The 23,635-nt window shown below is 38.7% G+C and overlaps 1 protein-coding gene across 1 annotated transcript in view; it reads left to right on the plus strand.

Annotated features, from left to right (window-relative positions):
- si:dkey-172j4.3 (diacylglycerol kinase eta) overlaps nucleotides 1-20,781 on the plus strand; it is a 64,525-nt gene extending 43,744 nt beyond the window's left edge. The window contains exons 9-30 of the mRNA XM_054601491.1: nucleotides 577-679; nucleotides 1,209-1,368; nucleotides 1,622-1,730; nucleotides 2,822-2,961; nucleotides 4,270-4,357; nucleotides 5,721-5,812; nucleotides 7,689-7,788; nucleotides 8,830-8,895; nucleotides 10,223-10,394; nucleotides 10,518-10,616; nucleotides 10,906-10,990; nucleotides 11,120-11,227; nucleotides 11,591-11,687; nucleotides 11,773-11,880; nucleotides 12,008-12,121; nucleotides 13,036-13,170; nucleotides 14,532-14,695; nucleotides 16,248-16,353; nucleotides 17,377-17,466; nucleotides 18,211-18,324; nucleotides 18,531-18,642; nucleotides 19,567-20,781. Of these exons, the coding sequence (XP_054457466.1) occupies nucleotides 577-679; nucleotides 1,209-1,368; nucleotides 1,622-1,730; nucleotides 2,822-2,961; nucleotides 4,270-4,357; nucleotides 5,721-5,812; nucleotides 7,689-7,788; nucleotides 8,830-8,895; nucleotides 10,223-10,394; nucleotides 10,518-10,616; nucleotides 10,906-10,990; nucleotides 11,120-11,227; nucleotides 11,591-11,687; nucleotides 11,773-11,880; nucleotides 12,008-12,121; nucleotides 13,036-13,170; nucleotides 14,532-14,695; nucleotides 16,248-16,353; nucleotides 17,377-17,466; nucleotides 18,211-18,324; nucleotides 18,531-18,642; nucleotides 19,567-19,619 (2,415 nt within the window). The 3' untranslated portion in view covers nucleotides 19,620-20,781. The remainder of the gene's footprint in view (nucleotides 1-576; nucleotides 680-1,208; nucleotides 1,369-1,621; nucleotides 1,731-2,821; nucleotides 2,962-4,269; nucleotides 4,358-5,720; nucleotides 5,813-7,688; nucleotides 7,789-8,829; nucleotides 8,896-10,222; nucleotides 10,395-10,517; nucleotides 10,617-10,905; nucleotides 10,991-11,119; nucleotides 11,228-11,590; nucleotides 11,688-11,772; nucleotides 11,881-12,007; nucleotides 12,122-13,035; nucleotides 13,171-14,531; nucleotides 14,696-16,247; nucleotides 16,354-17,376; nucleotides 17,467-18,210; nucleotides 18,325-18,530; nucleotides 18,643-19,566) is intronic.
- The last annotated feature ends 2,854 nt before the right edge of the window (nucleotides 20,782-23,635 follow it).

The following is a 23,635-nucleotide window of genomic DNA, read 5'->3' on the forward strand; positions in this document are numbered from 1 at the left end:
TTGCTTTTTGGTCTTAAAAATGTGTGAAGCAGAAATTGAAATATCTCAGATTATTAATACATATGATTACATTTTCTTTAGTTTGTTCACCAAACAATCTGACATGTTGATACCCAAACTTTGCATTGTTCTTGACTTGTTGTCTTCACTTTGGTTGGAAGTTGAAACCACAGCATTCGTTTCAAAATCCAGCAGAAAGGTGTAATGTGTAATGTCCTCTAAGACACAAACGGTAACAGAGATGTGACTTTATTCTGTCTCTTCTGTTCCACTTAGCAAACGCTGAATTGCTTTCGAGTGTCTAGGGCCAAAGAACACACGTTAATAAGTCTAATCCTCAGCGCACACACACACACACAAACAAAAGCACTCATACAAGTGAATCAGAGTGGTATTTGTAAAGGTTACATGACTGACATTTGGTGGATTTCAGAGGGATGTAATGACCTTTCTGCTTCTACTGAAATGTAGAATTACTATGGAGACCACTGACTGTGTGCTTTTGTTTGTGTGTGTGTGTGTGTGTGTGTGTGTGTGTATATGTGTGTGTATATGTGTGTGTATATGTGTGTGCAGGTCCATAACAGCTGTAAAGAACAAATGGGGAAGGTTTGTCCATTGGGTCAATATCGAGTGTCAATCATCCCTCCCACTGCACTTAACAGCATCGACTCGGATGGTGAGACACCTCTTTCACAAACACACACAACACACACACACACACACACACACACACACACACACACACACACACACACACACACACACACACACACACACACACACACACACACACACACACACAGGGTCTTCTGTATTGCATGAACAGTATGTTCAAAGTTCACAGATGTCACCTTTCAATGCAGAGGGCGTGACGATGCAAAATGGCCTCTGGCTCTTTCGACTGTCGCACAGATAATTGTCAATTCCATGCTTCCAAGTCTTTTTGTTCCTTTTATTATAGGGCTGACCCCTATTAGTTTTCTGTATTCAACTATTCATTCTTTATGCTTTTCTTCATTAGTTTATTTTCATAAACTAATGAGCAGATCTCTGGTAAACACAAGTGGTGCTTTTGCATGATTCTTTTTTGTACGGATCTGTCGATTTAAATCAACAAATCGATTAGTAGACAAAATTGTATTAATGTTAGTTGAAGAATTTCTTTAGTCAAGAACAACTCTATTGTTTTATTCATTTCCTTTCAGGCTTCTGGAACGCCACCTCAGCGTCGTGCTCCAGTCCTCTCCTGGTCCTGGTCAACTCCAAAAGTGGAGACAACCAGGGGGTGAAGTTCCTCCGCAAGTTCAAGCAGCTCCTCAACCCGGCTCAAGTCTTTGACCTGATGAACGGAGGACCAGAGCTCGGGTACTTGAGTTCTTTCTGAACCATTGAAGTATTTTAAACTTTTAAATCCTACTTGTTAACGGGCTTTGTTTTCGCTGGTTGAAAGCTTCACCGGTGGGAGTTTCTAGTTGGTCACGACTGGTTTAATGCATGTACTGATGCTGTAATTTTGCTGCCTTTTTCATGACATCTAACTCTTAACATTTTGTGCTTTGCGTCCTCCTCTTCCTCTCCTCATCCTCCCCCTACTGTTCCACTCTATTCACTCCCTCAGCCTGCGCCTTTTCCAGAAGTTTGTGACGTTTCGTATCCTGGTGTGCGGGGGTGACGGCAGCGTGGGCTGGGTGCTCTCAGAGCTGGATAAACTCAACCTCCATAAACAGGTAAGAACAACGAGGTGGAGGAGGAAGGAGATGATGATATAATATTCAAGGTAACTATTTCAATGGAAACAGTGTTGTAAAATGTGGCGAATTACTTTTATGAACATGTTCGCCAAAAAGGAAGTAAAATTTGGAATTAGATTGAGAGAAAAAGGACCCAATAAATACAGAATGTCAGTGAAGGACAGGGGAGAGGAGGGTTGTGATGGGTAAAATAATCAATGATACACTGATTAACTCAATTAATTAGTTGACCTCATGGAATTAATCTGAGTTAAGGAATAAAATGTCAGATACCATGGTTATTATTTTAAATTGGTGCTTAATTTGGATACATAAGTGCCATGTCAAATCAGTTTGAACACTTCCAGGTCATGTCAAATTGATCAGATTAACACGTTAATGCCAAGGGTCAGTCTGTGTGATGTTTCTCACATTTTCCTGACTTGGTTCTACAATTATTATCTGACAATGATCTTTATTTGTAACATTTTGCCGTTTTTTTTTTTTTTGTCCTTTTGAGGGCAGATTTGTTATTGTATTGACTCCATTCCAGTGATTTGTAAGATTTTGACAAAAGTGATAAATTACAAACATCACAATGTTTTTGTAATTTCATAATTCATACACAAGTGAAACCAAAGCTTCAATTACTCATCAAAATAGTGTTTTCTTATGATTGGCACAAAAGAAGCATGCATCACTTGAATGCATGTTTGCTGTTGTCATATTCACTTGTAACCCAAAATACAGAAAAACTGATTATTTTAACAACTGTAGGAGGAAACTTAGATTTATGTCCCTTAATAGCAGTGTATGGACTGCAACAAGTGTGCCTGTGTTTACCAATCCAAACAATTTGTGATGCAAAATTGTAAGGATCAAATGTTGGGTTTTACTGTAGAATATTCAATTTAGAGTAAAAAACTGAAGATATTCAACACATGTATTGCATATGTGCAGACACATTTGTTGTGTCATACTTTGTGATTTTGATTGATGAGACATAAATAATTTGACTTGTGCTGATTTTTATCAAAATTTGGATTTAATCAACCTGTTTGCAGATGACATGTTGTCTTACGTTACAGTGCCAGCTCGGCGTTCTGCCTCTTGGAACAGGCAACGACCTGGCTCGTGTTCTGGGCTGGGGAGGCCTCTGTGACGACGACGCTCAGCTGCTGCAGATCCTGGAGAAGCTGGAGAGAGCCACCACCAAAATGCTGGACCGGTAAGATCGGAGTGAGAAATGGTGAAAGCGGAGCGACTTGTTAGCGCTATTCTTAGCTCCTTCTCAACAAGGTGTTTCCTTTGTTTTACTTTGAGGCCTTTCCTGTCATGTTCCTCAGACTTGCAAGCAAAGTCCATTTCAGGTGAACCAAGGACTGAATTGCTTTAAGCTACAGTATCTATATGACTGAGAGGAAAAATGTCCTTGATGATTTCCTCACATACAGTAAGTTGCTGTAGGAATCCCAAAATAATTAAGGAATGAAGGCTGTGTTTCTCAAGGTTTTATACTTCTCAAGGACAGCAGACAGGAGCAAGAATTAGTCAGAGCAAAAAAGATAATCAGGTTAAAGTACTGCAGGCTATTTATTACTATTTATATCTCTGGGAAAGATTAATAGACAACATTAAAATAACTCATCATGCCAGTTTAACATGAAGACGCATTAGTGCATGATTGGCCGCTGATGTTTGAAGACATACTTAGAAATCAACCAAATACACAGTTTAATCTGATACTTGTATATACCTAACTGTTGACTAAATATGTACCTACCACATTGAAATAACAGCTATAACCTGCCACCTTATTTCTCACAAGCAATTTGTTCAAAATACTAAAGGTCCCCATTGAACACTGTAAAGTAATTGATATGATATGAAGGAAAGTTTAACTGCCAGAATGCAACGCTAGCAGCAATAGAGAAAACGTATCACTCTGTCTCATACTGAGGTGTCACAGAGTGATGCATCTTTTACCTCATAAATTATCTTTGGCAGAGCACAAGGTAGTCACTGCTCCCTGCCAAGAAGTAGTCCTTCAACTTCTGGTCTTGCGAACAAGATGTAGCATGTTAATTAGTGAGCTTCAGAGGAGCTGACTGGCAAATTTAGTTATATTTGAACAGAGCCAGTGTAGCATTTCCTGCCTCCAAGCTATCTGGCTCCTGGCTGTAGATTCATTATCACCGTACAGACATGAGAGTGGCGTCAATCTTCTCAGCTGACTATCAGCAAGTGATTAAGAATATTTCCCGAAATGGCAAACTATTTCTTTAAATAAAAGTACATAATTCAAATAGGTTAAACAAAGCGTAGACGTGTTCTAGAGGTGTTAACTGACTTCTTTGTCCTCAGCTTAAACTATAGATTTTTGTTGTTCTGCTGTTTTTATCAGCGGTACAATCTCAGATAGGAAAAGGACATAAAGGCAGTGTGTTCGATTCCCTGTGTCCTATCCTCCTAAATCGATCTGATAAGATGATAATAATGTTTATCTGGTTCCTGACATCCTTGTGTGTCTGTCTAGATGGAGTGTGATGACGTACGAGGTGCCCACCTCCACTAAACGCACGCTGCTGGTGAAAGAAGACGACAGCCCCGATTCTCCTCTGCAGGTAAATTGCGTTCAGGAAAGCTGTGTGCTTTTTGAACAGATGGTGTCCATAAATTAGCCCCACGCAGCCAGATCCTCGCAAGCTCCAAGAAATTACTTTGGAAAACATCCACTGAGAATCAATTGAGCCCGGCATCTGGCAGCCAAAACAATCAGACCGAATCCACGGTGGGCGGCGTAGATATTGACTAAGGGCAGATCTGTATTTTGAATTTAAGCAAAAGGAAAATAAGGAAAACTAAATATTTTTTGCACATAAACTGAGTAAAAACACCACCACCTGAAAACACAAACACTACCTACCAATAAAATATATATTCTAGACAATCTAAGAATTAAATATTATCACTCTGAGGGAGTATTTTGAAGACTTGTTGTTTTTCCACCTAATTTAATTAAATACAGCTACAGTTGAAGAAAATAATCAGGATGACACCTTTCTGCTACACACTTTAAACTAATATGTCAGTTACGTTTACCTCTTGATGTCTCTGATAGAGATTAAAACAAAGTATTCTGAGAAGTAAAGCTTTTAAAAATCTCAAATGGATTAGCTCACATCTGATTAACATGTGCAACATGTGAAAAGGATTCCAGAGTAGACGATGCTTCATTTTGAAAGGGTCATAGAGTAAAAGATTTGGAAGAGATGATATAAAGAATCACATTTAATTTTCATTTTGGTGACTTAAAGGAATACTTCACTCACAAAATGACCATATTTTTATATAAATGTCTCATTCCGTGTTACCTTGAATTCTTAAAGAAAACATCTGTTTCCAAACTCTCCCACAACTAATGCAGTATAATGCAAGTCTTCATTTAAAACTTTTAAAACACTCTCTGAAGTGGTTTGAATAGTAATAGTTTAGCGATAAGAACTAATGAGCATATGACTGGATTATACTGCATGAGCTGTGTGAGAGTTTTGATGTTCCAATTTTACTTTGTTGGCAATTCCCAATTTACTTTAATTCATCAAGACTGCTCTCCGTTTTCGTATTTTTTCTGTTCACCGCAGAGGCATGAGAGAAAGGAATTCAAGGTCACTCGGGATGAGTAATTGATATACAAATGGTCATTTTGTGGGTGAATAATTCCAGTTTATCAATATCACAATTCCACACCACCTTTCTTCCATGGCATGGTTTTAAACAGATTTAATATCTTATCTTATTGAAGATCATTACTTTTCAGCTGACAGCCGTCATGCAGCTAAAAAAGGCTTTTCATGACCAACTTAAAAAGAATAAGTCCTATTTGGAGTTTTGTCGTATCATATAATCTCAGGAAAGAACCTCACCCCTCTCTCTCACTCTCTCTCTCTCTCTCTCTCTCTCTCTCTCTCTCTCTCTCTCTCTCAGGTCCACATCACTCAGTATGCAGACTCCGTGGCCTCCCACCTCGCCAAGATCCTGGACTCGGACAAACACAGCGACGTCATTTCCTCCGCCAAGTACGTGCTTTGAATATCATTTAAAACTGTGACGAGGGGGAAAAGTAGAAGGGAGGAGCAAGAAGGATGGGAAGAGGAGAATAAAAAGGCAGGATATAAGTTAGGAGGGAGGAAAAGGAAAGTAGATAATCGGGATAATGGGAGAAAGAGGCCGAAAAAAAGGAGAAAGTGAGTGTCTGGTCAATGAGTATTGATTTTTTTGCTTCCTAAGGACAAACACACACACACACACACACACACACATTGAGGGGACAGTAAGTGCCCTCCGTTTGTGTAAGTGAAAGAGACAAATGAATCAGGATTTAGGGGTCATCCTCAGTGCTTTAGTACATTAGTAGTCCTCCTTTGGGAAGAGTCTAGCGGCCATTACGGAGCACTTTTCTCCAGCGCTCAGTGTGTGTTTTTTTTTTTATCCCCTGCTGATTGTAGTGGAGACCTGCAGCACATTAAAAACACTTCAGGGACTTTAAGGCGCACTCGAGGCACACTTTTACATCCAAACATAACACCAGGACAAAATGTTTGAAATGCTTCTTTTTTCATATCTTACGGTGGAATTTTAACAGGTTTCAATTAGCCAAAGATCAAGGGGGAAAAAAACTCGACACATGCAAGAAATCAAATTGAAAATCAGTTCAAGAATGAAATATAAATAAAATAGGTTTCCATGGAAGATCCGCAAGCTCTGTGCCACTTTTTTCTCTCTGGCATAGCATCAAGATTCAGGCTGTTTAGGTAGTTTACTTCATATATATATATATAAATAAGGCTGTGACTTGTTATTATGCTTTTTACTGTTATAAATGTGTTGTTGTTATGGCAGCTAAAGGGACATTAAGTATAGAGAGACTGCTGTCAGGCTCTAATGGCTCCCTTTAACCATTAATAATGATTTGTTCTTGACATAATAGAGGAATAAGTAAGATAATTAGAACAAAGCTCTCTCATTCAGGTGCCACAGTTTGATTATAATCCTGCTTTGTCATGGAGGTTTAAAAGAAAAAAAACTGGATTGATTATTTTGTAGTTGGGAGAGGAACTCCTTCTTATGCTTTAAAACAGTTTTGAAAGCAGTACAATTTCTGATGAAATGATCCTCAATTGAACTTCACAACTTTACAACAAGTTTGTTATTTTTTTGCATTTTGAGAATAAAGTCAAAACTAGAAAATAACATTCTCTCTTGTTTGGATTTAGGACTAATATGAGATTTTTCTTTAAACAGACACTCTTCAAAGAAATGAAGAAAACTTTCTTGGAGTGTTAAAAAAAGATGCATCAGGAATCTTTATAGCTATATATTACGTTATTCCATTAAGAATGGCAGCAGAGGCAACCATTGTAATTTGGCAACCAAAAGAAAATGGTCTTCTGCAGACAAACCTTTTTTAACAATACGCTGCCACCTGCAGTTGTTAAGCAATGACCAAAGATTGATTTATTTTTTTTCCACCTCCACCATAAGTGGAAAGCACAGTTGCACAATAGGGGGGTCGAGACTCGTAAATGAGGAGCGTGTTTTATCCTGCAGCAATATTCATTTTACATGATTCAATATTTGCTTAATGCACGAGGGCTGTCAGTTTAGAGAAACCTCCCTGCTGACTCACGCGGCAGCAATGTAACAGCTGTAAGTAAATAGAGAGTGTGTGGAGGCGACGTAGCTGACAGGCAGGTAGGTGGTGATGAAACGAAAGCGTGTGTGTGTGTGTGTGTGTGTGTTTTTTAATCTTCAAACACAGTGACTGCAAGGTGAATCACCAAATCTGAAACGTGTAACCCTGCTGACTCATTTCAATTTCAACGTTAATCATGTCGACCTTCACCCTCATCCACCCCTCCTTCCCCTCCTCTCTCTCTCCCTCCTCTCCATCAGGTTCCTGTGTGGGACGGTGAATGATTTTGTGGCGGAGGTGGGGAAGGCGTACGAGAGAGCCACAGAGAACAAGGAGGAGGCAGACGCCATGGCAAAGAAGGTAAATGTGTGTGTGTAATCGTTTCTGTTATGTAAGAGCTTGTATAACACGGACCAGTAGGCGGTGTGTGTGTGTGTGTGTGTGTGTGGTGTGTGTGTGTGTGTGTGTGTGTGTGTGTGTGTGTGTGTGTGTGTGTGTGTGTGTGTGTGTGTGTGTGTGTGTGGCAGCGAGAGTGTGTGAGAAAGAAAGTTGTGTAAGGGTAAGGTGCCACTATTCCCTCCATATTTGTATCTAATTAATAATTAGAATGAATTAAGAATCAAGTTGAAAGATCAGTTGAGGCTGGAAAAGGTGGAATATGAGAGTTTAAGAAGGGTTTAAGTCACTCCTCTGGCTAAAATGCTGTTTATATACATACAAAACATATATTTCAGTTTGATGGACTGGTGCAGCTATGAACAACATGAAGTCCTTGGGTTTAATTATTTTACTCAGTGTAAATATCCTGTAGTTTTTGTAACAAGCTGATACAGAGTATATACTATGTGATGCTGTCAGATACGATTTTTCCAACCTTAAAGCTAATCAAAGGAAAGAAAATGAAATGTAAACTACATGTTAAGGGGTTTAACTAAATCGCACAGCTGTCGGTCACCAGCAGATAAAAGTTTAAAACTGCAGTTTCATGCTGAGAGGAAGACTGGTTTGCCAAATCTTAAAAAGAGAAAGAGAAAATATTTTCACCCAGCAGAGGCGCCTCAAGCTTTCCCCAAACCCCTCCTTTAACAGCGCTTTGAGATCCGTCCTGTTTATCTGTCATTTTTCATAGTAATGTGACAATTTACTGACGTCTGGGGGGAAATTCATTATTGCAAAGAGATTTATGCGCTGTTTAGGTATTGATTTCATGCTGGTTTCAAGTGTTACTGCAGCTGAACAAAAATGATGAATTAGAAACTTCAACCTATTATTGATGTTTACTTAAACTCCTTATTTACCCCCCTCTGATATGATTCTGGAGTGAGCTAGGAAGCCATACAAACAGTAAAATTATCTTTATTGTCTGAATTTACTATCTGTCTGTCTGTCTCTTTCTCCCAGTGTTCATTGCTGAATGAAAAGCTCGATTCCCTGGTCAAGGCCTTGAGTGAAGAAGCGGAAGCTCAGGTAAAAACAAGAAATTCAGATCAATATGAAATAGTTTTAGAAATCAGTTTCACAACAGTCAAAAATTGTAATACTTCATATCAAGTAAAAGCTGAAGTGTGACCAATAACCCAAAACCTTCAAGATAAAATGATACTGCAAGTTAGACTGATCTACCACTTTATGGATGAATGACATTTATTTGAAGATTTGATTCTCTATCTACTGTTATATCTCCATAATGTAATCAGAAACATTTGATATTTTGCAGACTGCAGCGCTCTCCCTCAATACTGGACCAATTTCTAAAATTGTTGTTCCCATAAATCACTTGGACACAAAAACATGGGTTAATAGGATACTGGTTGAAAAATACCAAAACTTGGTCAAGGAGTCATGGGTCCACTTGGCTTTGTTTTTAAGCATCACAAGTCAAAAATGTTTGGGAGCCGTTGGTTTATGGGAAACCTTCTTCCTGAATTTTATTGGAATACAAAACTTGATTGGATATGTTTTTCTTGCGCTTCTATGATTTTGTAGAGTTTTCGGCGTCACTTGCTCTAAGCTCTGACTTCTGTATGTTTAAATTAGATTTGAACAGATCTGTAAAGATTAATAATGAGGCACTAAATTATCAGTTTCAGATATCCTCCACATGGCGGGAAAAAGTCAACTAGTTGAAGTCAACATGTCTGAGATATTGAATGGTGTTGTTTGCTCAGAGGATAGAAAGTGTTCCTCAGTTGAAACACCAGAACCTGAGCCTTTACAGCAGAAGTAGTAAAAACAGTGTTTTATTCACACATCTCACGTTTCCTCACAGAGCTTAAAAACCTAACGGCATACAGCTTTTTGTGTCCGTGCTCCCTTTGGAGTCTTTCATTCACAGGTTGATATATGTGCTCTAAAAGGAATAACACAGCCCTCAAAATGTCAGTATGATTTCAAGCACCTGCTCAATAAACGGGGAAAGGCATTGAGTTTTAGCATCGTTTCATTTTTAAAGAATGATATCTTCTTCAGTTCTGCCTGTAAATGAATATTAACCTGCCTTTATTTGCCAGAAACAAAAAGGAGAGATGTTGCACTAGAGGAGGAAGTTAAAAACGTATGAATGAGGTGACGTTTTCTGATTTAACACAGCTGCTTTAGTTATAATGTGACAATGCTGCAGGGCTCTTTAAATTAATTAGCATTATTATGTTAATTATCTCATTAGGGAGCTGGATTACATCCGGAATGAAACAAAAAGGTCCCCTAACAGGAAAATACCAGGATGTATTTTACAGATATTATTTTTACGGCTCTATTAGAATATGTTTCCTTTTCTTTTCCCCGTCACATCCAGGTGGTGCCAGCAGGTTCGGTGCCCAGCCAAGAAAGCGGCGGTTCGAGCCCCGTCGAAAGCGGCGGTGAGTCGGGTTCAGAGGGTAAAACGTACCGATCCAAGGAGCAGCTAATGCTCAGGGCCAACAGCCTGAAGAAAGCCTTGAGGCAGATCATCGAACAGGCAGAGAAAGGTAAGAGGAAATCATTTTATAGTGTTCCTCGTCCTGCTGTTCCTTTCCTGATATTGTGTATTATTTTGTAACATTCATGCATGGAGGGTTTTTTTATTAAGTTCATCGATGTCGTCGTTTCAGTTGTGGACGAGCAGAACCGACACACGCAGGTCCAGAGGATGTCGTCCTCGTCCTCCATCAAAAGAGAAAACAGCGAGGAGCTGAAGGATATTGAGCCACGTAAGTGTCCCTTTGGTTTGATCTCAGCGGGGACACGAGGTGAAGGGACAAACTCCAAATTGCTGCCTGTACTTTTTCAAAAAGCATCAGTAGTTTAGAAACTCTCACTGCTGAATTATGTCTGAAATGGTCTGAAGGCCACTGATTCCTTCAAGAATAACACAGATTTTGTACAGTCTGCCCTTATTTTGTCTAAAGAAACTTTGATAATTCCATTTTAAAAGCAAACTACATTTGTTTTTGGATGGTTTTTTTTTTAATGAAAGTGACAATGTATTCTTCTGTCCAGGTCAAGGAAGCTTAAGTCCCACCTCCCCAATTGTCCTTGAGAAACCAGAGAGCCTCCACACTGTCACCTTCAGCGAGGACACTGTGTAAGTCTTTGTCTTTTTAGCATTTCCATCTGTGTCCTTCACATACTAGTCATGGCTTAATAATGTACTCTTGTATTAATGTATTATCACATTTTAATTAAAAATCTACCTATTTTTTTGTATTTGCAGACAATGCTCAGAGAAGTGCGTGATGAACAACTACTTCGGCATCGGCCTGGACGCCAAGATTTCCCTCGAGTTCAACAACAAGAGAGATGAGCACCCTAAAAAATGCAGGTATGAACACACAAAAAAACCTATTTAATTATTCCATAGAATGGTGAAGAATGTGTTTTCTGTTGGATTAACAGCTCTTTTAGATGTACTTCTAACATAATATCCCCTGACATTCTCAGTAATACTGGTTAAACATGTGACATGGTCAGAAACATACGGCGGCAAATCATCTGCATATATAGATAGTCACATTTTTCAGTGCTTGAATCAGTTCACATTTGTGTACATTTTTTGACTTCTCTCACAGCTATGGTGCGTTATTTTGTTAATGAATTCTACAACAAAGCACTGCGTCTCTGACTGGCTTCTTCTCCATGGCAACACAATTCTATAGTGTTCATTGTTTCTTTTTTCTTTCTGCAGCAGTCGCACCAAGAACATGATGTGGTACGGAGTCCTGGGGACCAAAGAGCTGGTCCAGAAGACGTACAAGAACCTGGAGCAGAGAGTTCAGCTGGAGGTCTGAATGGGGAATATTTAGGGAATTCTTTTTTGTGTATTTCTTCTCCTTTATTAACCTCCTCTCCTTCTCTCTCTCTCTTCAGTGTGACGGTGTTCCCATGTCTCTGCCGAGTCTGCAGGGCTTGGCTGTTCTCAACATCCCCAGCTATGCAGGCGGTATCAACTTCTGGGGAGGCACCAAGGAGGACAATGTGAGTGTTGTAGCATAATGGTCATCTACTCCAGCTCAGCTACGTCAAACAGCAGTTTCAGTTATTTTGAACTGACAGATTTAAAAGTTACAGGACATTGTTCATCGCTCTCGACTCTTGTCTTCAGAACTTTGGAGCTCCGTCATTTGATGATAAGAAGTTGGAGGTGGTGGCGGTGTTTGGCAGCATGCAGATGGCCATGTCCAGAGTCATCAACCTGCAGCACCACCGCATTGCACAGGTAACTTACACCCACGCATATCATAACCATACCTTTATTATCACAGTTACAGTCTCAATGTGACCACCACACATTTGAATGAAAACTTCCGTCTCCTTGGCCGATACTTTGGTTAATGAACAAATTCCTGCAAAACTAATAACATTCCTATTGACCTCACCTCTACTTTGTGTTTAGCGCTAATGTTAGCATGCTTAAACGTCAAACTAAGATAATAGGAAGATGCTTGATGGTCATTGTCAGCATGCTAGCATGTAGATATTATCCTTTAGCTGCCTCACAGAGATTCTATCAGAGACTCTTCGGCCCTGAGCACAAAGCACTGCACTGCCCTGTTGTTGCCTAAACAGAAGCACTCAGCAAAGCAAAAGCAGCCTGCGAAACGCTTCACTCTCATTCAGAACGGTCATTAAAACCCTCCCCAGGCTGCTAAAATGCGCGCCGTCAGATCAGGGCCCTTTATCTTGTTAGATATTCAGCTCAAGTAATTCAAAAACTTTTAATTAAAGCACTTAAATGCTTAGATCAACAAACAATCTGAGTAATGTGTTCATGGGTTAGCAGCTGTCTGACACAGATATCTTTGCACAAGAATATATTTACACATAAAGGTGTTTATTTTAATCTTTTAGTAAATGAGAAAGACTCGTTTCCCTTTCAGTCACAAGGACCAAATATTTCAGAGGTTTCTTTGTCCCATCAGGCATTTCTCCATGTATAGGTTGGTGCTATTCATGTAGCTTTAAAAGGTGCAGGTTTGACAGGATCCACTGAAATGCTCAAACAGCAGAATACAGAGGAGGTCAAGCAGGGTAATGCTGGTAAAAAAAAAATAAATGGCTATATGCACAGAAGGAAAAAAGAACAAGAGGTCTGATCTGACAGCTGCTGTTTTCTGCTCCGTTGCGTCTCAGTGCCGCCAGGTGAAGATCACCATCCTTGGGGAGGAGGGGGTTCCTGTGCAGGTGGACGGAGAGGCCTGGATCCAGCCGCCCGGCATCGTCAAGATCGTCCACAAGAACCGAGCTCAGATGCTCACCAGAGACAGAGTAATGTCCCACTAAAATATATTTTATAATATAGTTTTACAAATGATGTTTACTACACTTGTTTATAAGCATCTCATAAGTGTTGATAATAGCATCATAAACTGTTTTATTGTTAGATTATAGGACATTTAAATCACTTGAAACTTGCTTATAGACTGCTTAAGAGCGTTAATAAAAGCCTTATTAATTTCTTGCAATTGTTTTAAAATGACAAACACTTGCTTTTCTTTAGTTAGGAATAATACATACTTAGTTATGCATTTATTAGCAGTTAACTATGCTGCATATTGTATAGTTAACTGCATAATAAAAGATTTATTAACCATAATTAGGTATTGCTCTCCATTTAGATCCGGCAGATAGTATAAAAATGTTTAAGTGTACTGTTAATACTGCATTTCAAAGTACATATGTCTACGATAAGCACATAGAAAGCAAAAGTACCGGCTTGAAGAGTCTTTCTTTCATAAATACTGCAGCTGAAAATCCACTCTCAGCTCTCCGGCTTTAGCTCTCTGCCCATGTGGTCGTCTCCTTTCTATTTCAGGATTTCTTAAATCAAATTCATACCCGCTGTGTTTGTTCTCTCTTCACGCTGCTCAAACCCTTTTTGAGAGCTCTCTTGAGTCGAGCACTTTTGGGCAGTTTGTTTCCATGGTTTCACTCCTTAAGTACCGCAGAGAGAGAAGAAGAGTGTCGGCTCTCTGGTTCTATTCAACTGGTGACAGTAATGTTGAGCCTTTTGCTGGATTGCTGGATGCCTGGTTGATAATTCATTAATATCTAGATGTAATTAAAACGGTTATCTTTCATTTTTTTTCCTCAGTTAACTCAAATTTACAGTTAAAAAGAAGTTTTCCCTTCTATCTCAATCCAGACATGAGTTTACCTGTGTTTACTGGAACCTCTTATGCATATTTGTTTGTCTTCATTCAGATTGCTACCTTGACTACTCAGTTTGTCCACCTTGAATCGGGTGTCAGGTGGCTCTTGAATTCGATGGCATTTTCATTTTTCAAGTACCAACTTTTAGAAATTGGTTGGCTAAGGCAAAGGTAGAAAACAAAGTCAAACAGAGTTCAGCTTTTCAGTCGATCGTTCTGTTTTTTTGGCCGAGACGTTAGCTTCACATTGGGGAACTGAACGATTTTTCGAGAGACAGGGACGTTATACTGCAGAAGTTCAGAGGTCATTTCCTGCTTCTATGCGAAAGTAGAATTTGGGTGGAATAAAACTAGAAATACAGTCCTGAAACTGCAGCCTCCTCTATTCCGGGAACATAATAATGGTCTCAGTATTAAAAAGGAACGAAAACACAAGTAACAAAAGTCGATTAATGGCTTGTTTCTTTGTTCTACCAGGCGTTCGAGAGCACGCTGAAGTCATGGGAGGACAAAAGGAAGATCGACAGCTACCGAGCCAGCAGACCTCGCCTTAACTCCCAGCAGTCCATGGAGTACCTGACGGAGGAGGAGTGCGCTCAGGTTCAGCAGCTGGGCATCGTGGCCGACACACTCATCAACAAGTAAGAGGCACTTAACGTTTTATCTGTGGCCTGTAAAGGAAGCAGGGTTAAGTCTTGTTCAAAGACATTTTGGCTGCGAAAAAAAACTACTTATCTGCACTTAACCTCAAAAGCTTTGACATGTTTTAACTGATGAAGTTCTGAGGTCCAAGATGTCATCAATGAAATGTGTTTATTGACTTTTTGGTGAGCAAGAAGGTAGTTAATGTTACCTCTAAGACATTTCCACTGGATTAGACTGCAACAGAGTTTCAACTTCACCTCTAGAAAGTTGGAACTTTAATAGGAAGTGGTAAACTTAAGTTTTAGTTTCGTTACTTTCACTACAGTTTTCAGTTTCAAAACATGATGGGAAAAGGGACAAAGTACAAGGTTATATATCATATAATACTTTGGCAAATGCTTCATTCTTTGTGAAGGTACCATTAAGGAAACTCAACACTTCCTGTACAGGAGATTTCCACAAAGGAGACATCTTAAATGTGCATTATTAAGAGAATATATTTCTAACACTAGCAGAAGTTGCTACAATTAAAGAAGCATAGTTCATACATATGCTTTTGGGATTTAATTCTCCAACTTTACAAGTCAATTAGTTTGTGCAAATTACAAATAAACTAAAATAATAAAAATATTTTACAGTATACACACATAGAAACAAGCTTATCAGCAACCCTCTTTATTGATGATCTGCATCAGTGTGTTTCTGTGTTAAGAAGATGGGAGTTTGGCTCTACAGTTTGGGATTTGTTCATCCCACCGCAATCAGCTCACTTATTTGCTACGTTTTTCTCTGTTGCACCGACGAGACATTTTAATTTATATTTTTCGCACTTATAACCCTTTTGTGTCCCTCTGAGGTCTTCTCAGCATGTCTCCGTTTGTCTGGTTTATTATTATGTTCTTAATCATATTTGCAAAACTAAATTCCCCTTTCAGGATGATTCATATTTTAATTACATTTGATAACTCGTCTCTGAAGCAGAGATACAGTCGTATAAGAGATTTGAAATGGAAACTTGAGAGCATTATAAAAGGTGTGCTCTTTATACAAACTGCCAACCTGAGAAGACTTGTGTCAGAATAAATGTTTGTGGAGATGTTTGGAGGGTAGATGGAGACTAATACATGAAGTGGTGGGTAATTCTAACTTTCATTGAATAGACCTAAGTGGAAAAACACAGAGAAATGAGTAATCGAATCTTAAAGTTTTTTTGATTCACTGGTCAAAATCTTTGCCAAGTTTTTTTCCAAACATCTACAAAATTGAACTGAAAGGAGGGAGAGTCTAGTCATTTTGTGTATATAGCTAAATATCACAAACAATCCCTACAGCATACATCACATACTGTCCTCAGACCCCTGATTCAAACAAGAAAAGTCACCCCAAAAAAAATCTAAAACAAAGAAAGAAACCAGTCTTTTGTCCCATCAACAGACGGAGACAACTTGTTGGAATAATCACTATAATTGTGCCTTTTTTCCAGCTTGTTGCAATAATAATTACAGCCTGTTTCAAATCCATGATTCCCCCCTCTCGTCCTTCCCGTAGGATCCGCGAAGCAGCCAAGACCCACATGCTGGTGGAGCAGGAACTGGCTCACGCCGTCAACGCCACCGCCCTGGTGCTCACCGAGGCCAAACTGTCCACCCCTGAGGTAAGAACACATCGAGAGGAGCAGACGGATGGACAGATGGCTGGTTTTGACGGAGTAACGCGTACAGATTTTCAGCATTACACTCGGGGTCTCATGTCAGTTTACAGTCTGGTAGTTTAACGACCTGTTAACCTGAAATGCATCAGGGTCGTCACTTCAAGGACACAGCGTGATTTTATTTTTTTTTCCTTCCATATTGTGAGAGATACATGTTGTTCCAGGTACAATTATGAAGTAATTAGAACAAAACAAACAAGGCAGAGTCACATGTCATGTGATTGTTCTGCAGCTTTGTTCTGAAAAAGCAAACAGCAAACTGGTTTGTCATGATTGAGAGTGATGAGAGGTGACATCATAAAATAAATAGGCAATGTGAAATAAAAGCAGAATTTCGAAAAGGACATTTGTCAAAATACGCTGGAATTAAATTATAATGACGATGCAGGTAAAATATAAGAATGAGATGAATTTTAAACATTTATTGGATCATTTAACAGTTTTATTGTTGTATATTTGTCCTGTATTTAGTCATATTATTCATTGCATAACTCCAATGCTAATAATGACAATTTTACACAAATGTCTAACAGACATACATCTGCAGTAGTTCTAGTTTGACTAGGTTTTCACAGATTTTTGTCCTTGTTTCAACTGTACAAAATTCATTCTTGAATTATAGATCTCTGTTTTCTTGTTTTCATTTTTTTTGAAAGGATACATCTGAAAGTTTGTGAGGAGTTTCCTGTTGTTGGAAAATCTAAGATCAAATGTCAAAGAGCAAAGATGAAACATTGAGAAACAGGAGTAAAAAAAAAATATTCACAATAAATAAAGCAGTAGAAAGAGAAGCATAATAAATTACTATATTTTATTGATTTACTCCCTTGTAAACAAACTTGAATAAGTGGACTTATATATTACATATTATATAATCTGTATCCTTAGCTTCAGGCAATATATTGCACATTTAATTATCAGACATCTTTCATGGTGATAAATCAAGGTATTCATTTGTATTCTCAGTGTCTGAGTCGCAGCACGGCTGTGGAAATCGTCAACAGCAGTAAAGTTCTCCAGGCAGAGACCCGGATGCTGCTTGATGGAAAACTACTGGTACGTCTCTTCAATTTCATCCACATCTTCTCTCTGCTATTGTCTTTGTTTCCCTCCTATTCTCCTCCTCTCCACTGTCTCTGCTGAAAGCCATCTCACATTTCAATTTATGTCTAATTATTGTCTTTGTTCAGTTTTTGTTTGCTGTCGCTTTATTTACCTTGTTAAGGAACATTATCATCGCTCACAATAGCCCTTTGTGCAGATAAGCAAATATGACTAGAGAATGCAAATTTCTGAAGAAATGCAGTCTGAATGCTGGATGTTGAAAAGCTGAATAACACCTATAATGTACGAAAGATACAGAACTAATGTTGTAAACATTTTATGAAACTCCTAATATATGAAAGATGTGGAACATTTTAAGGTTTGAATATAAAGTAAAGACTTAAAAGTGAGCTTAAATGTATTTATAGGGAGTTGAGATTTATTGAAACTGTGATGGTAAGACACAAATAAACGAAGCGCCGACAGAATGATTTGCATAATATGCAAATGAGTTGAACAAATTTGCAACACGCTCGAGCCGTTGTCAGGATTAGAGGTGAACAGGTGTTCGCTGTTTGCAAAGCTGTGAATTAGCATAATAATCGCAGGTTGTCAAAATGAACATCATCTTCAGATGAGTAGAAGACAAAGCGTGTGTGAGCGTTAAGCACGGATGGAGCGTGTTTGTTCATGTTTTATGCTAAACTACTGTTCATATTTATCCATGCATTTAACGATCTCCTCGTCCTCACACAGTCGGACTCTCCAGAGGAAGAGGAACTCCGGACGACCCTGAACAGCCTCAGCGCCGAGCTCCACAAGCTGGACGACATCCACTGGATCTGTCCGCTCATGCAGTGCTCCGAGGAGGTGAGGGGGAACGCAGTCTGTTTGTATGTATGTGAGAAAAACAACCAAAAAATTGTATTATCACAGTCTGTCCAACAACCAACCAAGTGCCACAGTGTCAGCGCTGTTGCTCAGTTCTAAATAGTCGCAGCCCATCTGTCAGTCTCAAATTGTAGAATATCTCTCGGTGCATTTTCATGTGTTATTCTTTTATTTTTTTTGTTTAGGACTCGGTGAGGGTCAACAGTAAGAGCAGCAGTATGAAGCTGAAGATCATACCCAAGGTGAAGAAGGAGAGGGAGAAGCTCCACAAGCAGAAGTCTAACAGCTCTCTCTCAGGTAAGAGATCTTACAACATCAGAAAACCATATTTGTTCCTTCTGTTTAGAAGAAGAAACTACAGTTCAGCTTCAATATGTCGCTAACCGAACTACAGGATTGGGAATTGGCTCGATGTGGACTTTTTTGGTAGATTGGTTAACTATGAAGAGCACAATCCTTTTCCCAGTCATCTGGTTGACCTTGGTATGCCAGCTGTCAAAAACACCTCATTGTGTTCTGCAAGTGAAGTCAATGCAAAAGTGTCTTAAAGCTGCATTCTCTCTACTGTCCACCAGGGGGCGACTCCTCTGGTTGTATAGAAGTCTATGAGAAAATGACTCTACTTCTCTCTTGATTTATTCCCTCAGTAAACATTGTAAACATGAGTTTATGGTCTCAATCTCTAGTTTCAAGTCTTCTTCAATACAGCATGATGTTCATTTAGTAAATTATGGTCCTTTTTTCCAGTTTGCTGTGGGTATGCAAGCTGCCAAAAACTACTCAAATTAGTCTTCTTTGTCTAGAAAGAGAAACTATAGTTCAGCTAAGAGACGTCCTGATCCAATTTGCCGATCCAGGCATTTGTAATATAGAGCTAAATCCATTTATGAATCTGTTTGTTTGCTTTCGGTATGACAGCCGTGGAAAACTCATGCCTCAAAGTTGCCTTTTGTTAATGATGAAAAACTACAGTTCAGTTGTGTTCGTCCTGAGGCGATCTAAGACATCCATTAATGGATTGACTGCAGCTCCAGTGCATAGAAAATGAATTCGACATTAATGGAGTTCCGGGAACGTCAGCTGATGGAAAACTAAAGAACTGAAATACTAAATGCCACGTAAAGCATCTCTGTGGTCTTTTCTTTTTAGGCATATTGGCAGAAGTAATGTATTTATCATCAACAAATTGTGATTTTGTTTGTCTCTCTCTCTCTCCCGCAGGAAATTGGGATATCAAAGGTGGGGCTGGTGAAGCAGATTCCTCAGGCAATTGAAGTCCTGCATGAGGTGCTTAATACTGCCCCCCCTCCTCTAAATACCCCGACAACCAGGGGTGAGGATTACCCCCTCCTGTTCTCCTCCCCTCTAACCGCGATTCCTAGTGGCCTGACAGAGGTGTGAGGAAGAAGAGGAAAAACCACCGTCCCAACTTTTATGCTATTTCCTCCCTGCTTCCTTTCTCCTCCATTTCTGCAGGGAGGAGTCTCGTTTCTTCTATTTCTTCTTTTGCGTTTTGTTCGTAAAGGGGGCCTGGCTTTGCATCGCATCGCTTCACCATTGGCGTCCTGCTTTTGGTTACGTTTACCTGCTTGAGTTCGGAAGTCGCCGTGGCCAACAGCGAATCAAACAAAATACGTACAAGGGAGGCGTTGAACAAAAATGTTCTTGCAGACGTTCTTTTTGTTTGTTTGTTTTCGACATAGAAATGTGTTTATGTGGTGCTCTCCTTGCATGTCGAGTGCAGCCATCTTATTTTATATCTATCATAAGTTGTTACGATGTTTAAATTCTTTTCTCTTTAACTTAAATCGTTTTTATTTCTGAACCTATGAACAGCCTTTAGACTTTGATTTTTCTCAAAACTATCAAAGAGTATTTATTTCTTGTTGCTACTGCCATGAGAACTGAAAATGGCAACAAAATGAACAAACTGAAACATCTCAACCTTATCGTCTACTGAACTGGGGAATATCTTAAATGTTGCAACAACAAAAAAAAAAATGTACTGAGGAATGTACTCGTGTGGACTTGTATTAACCTGTGAATAATGTTAAATGATAAATAATATAAGGTTTCACAAAAGGTTCTGCTGTTGTGGTTCTAAAGTGGTTCTTAATCAGCTGTTGTCTGACTTGTGTGATCCGAGGCTATGCTTCATGACGAGTCATCTCATCTGGAATCCAGCCTTATGAAAAGATGGTGGGATTTTAAAAGTACGGTACATCACTCAGTTATTTTCAAGGTCTAAAAATGTGTCTCATGTGGGAGTCAAAGAAAAAGTCATCCCACTGGTTTTAAGAACCATTTTTGAGGTACGGCACCAGATGAAATGACTCAATAAGTTTTTTTTTTTGCCAGTGTATTGTGAAGATGTTTACAGAAGGAGGAAGCATCAAAAACACGTTAAAACATTGCAGCTACTCAGTATATTACTCCTACTTTGCCATACTTCTGATTGTATATGTAATATAAGAGTACGAGTCAGTGGATATTTGGTTTTTGCCTTGTCTGTGGTTAAAAGCTTTTATTATTATTATTATCACAAATATATTATATATTTTTTTGTATATCTTATTTTCCCAATGGTGATCTGTGAAGCTGGCTTTGCTGCTTCCCCCTTTGACAAACTCCTTTGCCACTGTGCGTATAATCAAAGCCAATCGATGCTGTTCTGTGTGTCCCTGCATGCATTCTTAGCCTTCCTTTGCCTCACAGTGTCGGCTGGAAGTCGCCTCAAAATAGTGAGTTTTTAGCCTGTTTGTGGCGACCAGGAGCATTTGTGGATATTTTTGTTTTAACCTGCTTTGGTCTGGGTTTAACTGTGAGAGAGCGCTTATTTAACCGGGAAAAAAAACCCACTTAAATGTCTGCCAAGAGAGTGAACTGATTCACCCCCACAGGGTTTCTCCAAGCAGGTTATAACAAAGAAAAAAAAGATTTCATACATTACGAGTGCATGAAATTAACTTGGTTTCATCTGCTGCTGTTCGTAAAAATATCGGCGTTTTACGAGTTCTGGATGCAACTACTATTCAGGTTTTACAGAAATGTTATTTAAAGTAATGGTCAGACATTTTGGCAAATTTGCTTATTTGTTGTGTAACCAAAAGATTTGTTTTCTTTATCATCTCTGTGCAGTCAGTAAAGAGACAGAAAGGGAAAGCTCTCAGACCAGCCTAGCTTTAAAAAAACTGCAATATATGGACAAAAGTAAAATAGTATTTATTAATAGTACTTATTTTCTAGCAAATGAGTTTGTTTTTGAGTGTTTGAAGCAATCAACTCGCAGCAAATGCTGTACTAGCAACAGCTAGGCTATATTCTATGCAGTCAATTGCTTGTTAAACAGCATTTTCTTTTACTTAGAGTGTTAAATGTACATTAAGGATTATTTGCAATTGTTGTACTTTTTATACTGCTAAGCTAGCTGTTTCCCCAGCTTCAAGTGCTTTGTCATGATGTTGGTCATGAAGCTAACTCCCTACTGACTGAAAAGAGATGATTTTTTTTTTTACGTAGTTCTTCTGTGAAGTTCTATATGACAACAATGCAAGTTTCTTGAAATGTCAGAGTATTACTGGTGAGGTTTCAATTCCAGGATGTAATTAAGAAATTCATTCGTCAAGATTAAACATGAGTCAAAGACTGGCTACAGATGGCGTTAAATGCATCATGTAGTACTACGAAGAACCACAGAAAAGTATTTATTTTCATGCAACTTATCAAATGTTGATTTTGTCCTGATGCAACTCCATCACTGTAAAAAAAAAAAAGAAAAAAAAAAAAAAAAAAAAGGGCCGTATCATTATCGTTAAGACATTTTGACTCATGTCAGATCAAAACATGAAAAAGTCACATTCTTCAGGCTTTAACTTGGATATCCTCAAGCAGCGTTGCAATCTGCTAAAGGATCAATTCTGTGCTTTCCCCCCCCATTCATGTAAAGGATTGGCTGATTTTTCTCAGTCATTAACATGTTAATTGAACTAACCCCAAACTAACTATTGATCGGGCAGCATTACTGTGAGGCGTCGTAGATGTTCAGCTCTGGTAGGATTGTGCTACTGTATCCATAGTGTGCCGGCTATATGCTCCAAACCTTAGAGGCTTTAGTAGTGTTGTGCCAAGTTTGTATTGAGTTCAGTGGGTTATGAGACATACAAAGTGTGTGTGTGTGTGTGTGTGTGTGTGTGTGTGTGTGTGTGTGTGTGTGTGTGTGTGTGTAAGAGTGTGTGTGAGCTTCAGATGCGAAAGTTGTTGTATGTCATACATTTCAAAGTTTACTGTATCTTGCCTTGCACTTTACGAAGAAGCAAACTTAATGGGGAAAAAAAAAAGACATTTGCGTGCATGGGTGCGTACGTGTGTTTTAAGATTTTGAGTGTTTACAAGTGTTTTTTTTATTAATGAAAATCTTTTATTTATGATAAATGTATGCAGACAAAAAGTGTGTAGATAAAATGTAATATCTAACCAAATGTAAAAGAATGATCATTATATAGAGATGTATACACAAATGTTTTATGACATCAGTGGTTGTACAATTACTCCCACAGCAGCTTGAGATCTCCCATCTAATGCCAATGTTCTACCGTGTGGTTATGTGTCATTCCACTGCCATAGCTGTCTTTCTAATAATATCTGGTACTGAAATGGTACTCTGAAAATGATAAATATGTTAAGGTTATTCTAACTTTAAGTTAAATTTATTTTAGTGTTGTTACAGACTACTAATGAATTGTTTACATAAGCAAGAGATGTCATATTTAGCCAACATTTGGGTGAATTTTTTTGTGTATAATTTAAAAAATTCCTTTGAGATTATCTATAGAGAAAGTCTATTTTATGCTTTTATTTAGCATTTGTTGTGCTGAAAACAAACTCAATGATGTGTCCAGTTTGGGGAATACACATTTGTGGAAGCCATTTCTTTGAAAAAAAAAAAGGTTGTTTCATGGTCTTTTAAACTAAGGACTCTTTTTTCTTTTAAAACATTTTTTGTTCATCATTTTTTACGATTGTCATTTTTTTTTCATACAGCAAAAATGTCATTTTTGACTGAAACTCTTCAAAAGGAGTTACACAGAGCTGAAAATCTGAAAGGAACCTGCAGATTTACAAGCAACCCAACTTGTTTGTGCAACAGTATTCCATAGATCTGTAAACGCAGCCCTGATCCGAACAGCCTATGTATTGATCTATTGAGACTGTGTGCGCAATGCTGGAAGCCGGACTAGATGTTGCACGACCTTGTACGTTGCGAGGTGTTTTTTTTTTTTTTTTTTGTGTG

The sequence above is a fragment of the Anoplopoma fimbria genome, chromosome 7 (genome assembly GCF_027596085.1).
Source record: "Anoplopoma fimbria isolate UVic2021 breed Golden Eagle Sablefish chromosome 7, Afim_UVic_2022, whole genome shotgun sequence".
Taxonomy (NCBI): domain Eukaryota; kingdom Metazoa; phylum Chordata; class Actinopteri; order Perciformes; family Anoplopomatidae; genus Anoplopoma; species Anoplopoma fimbria.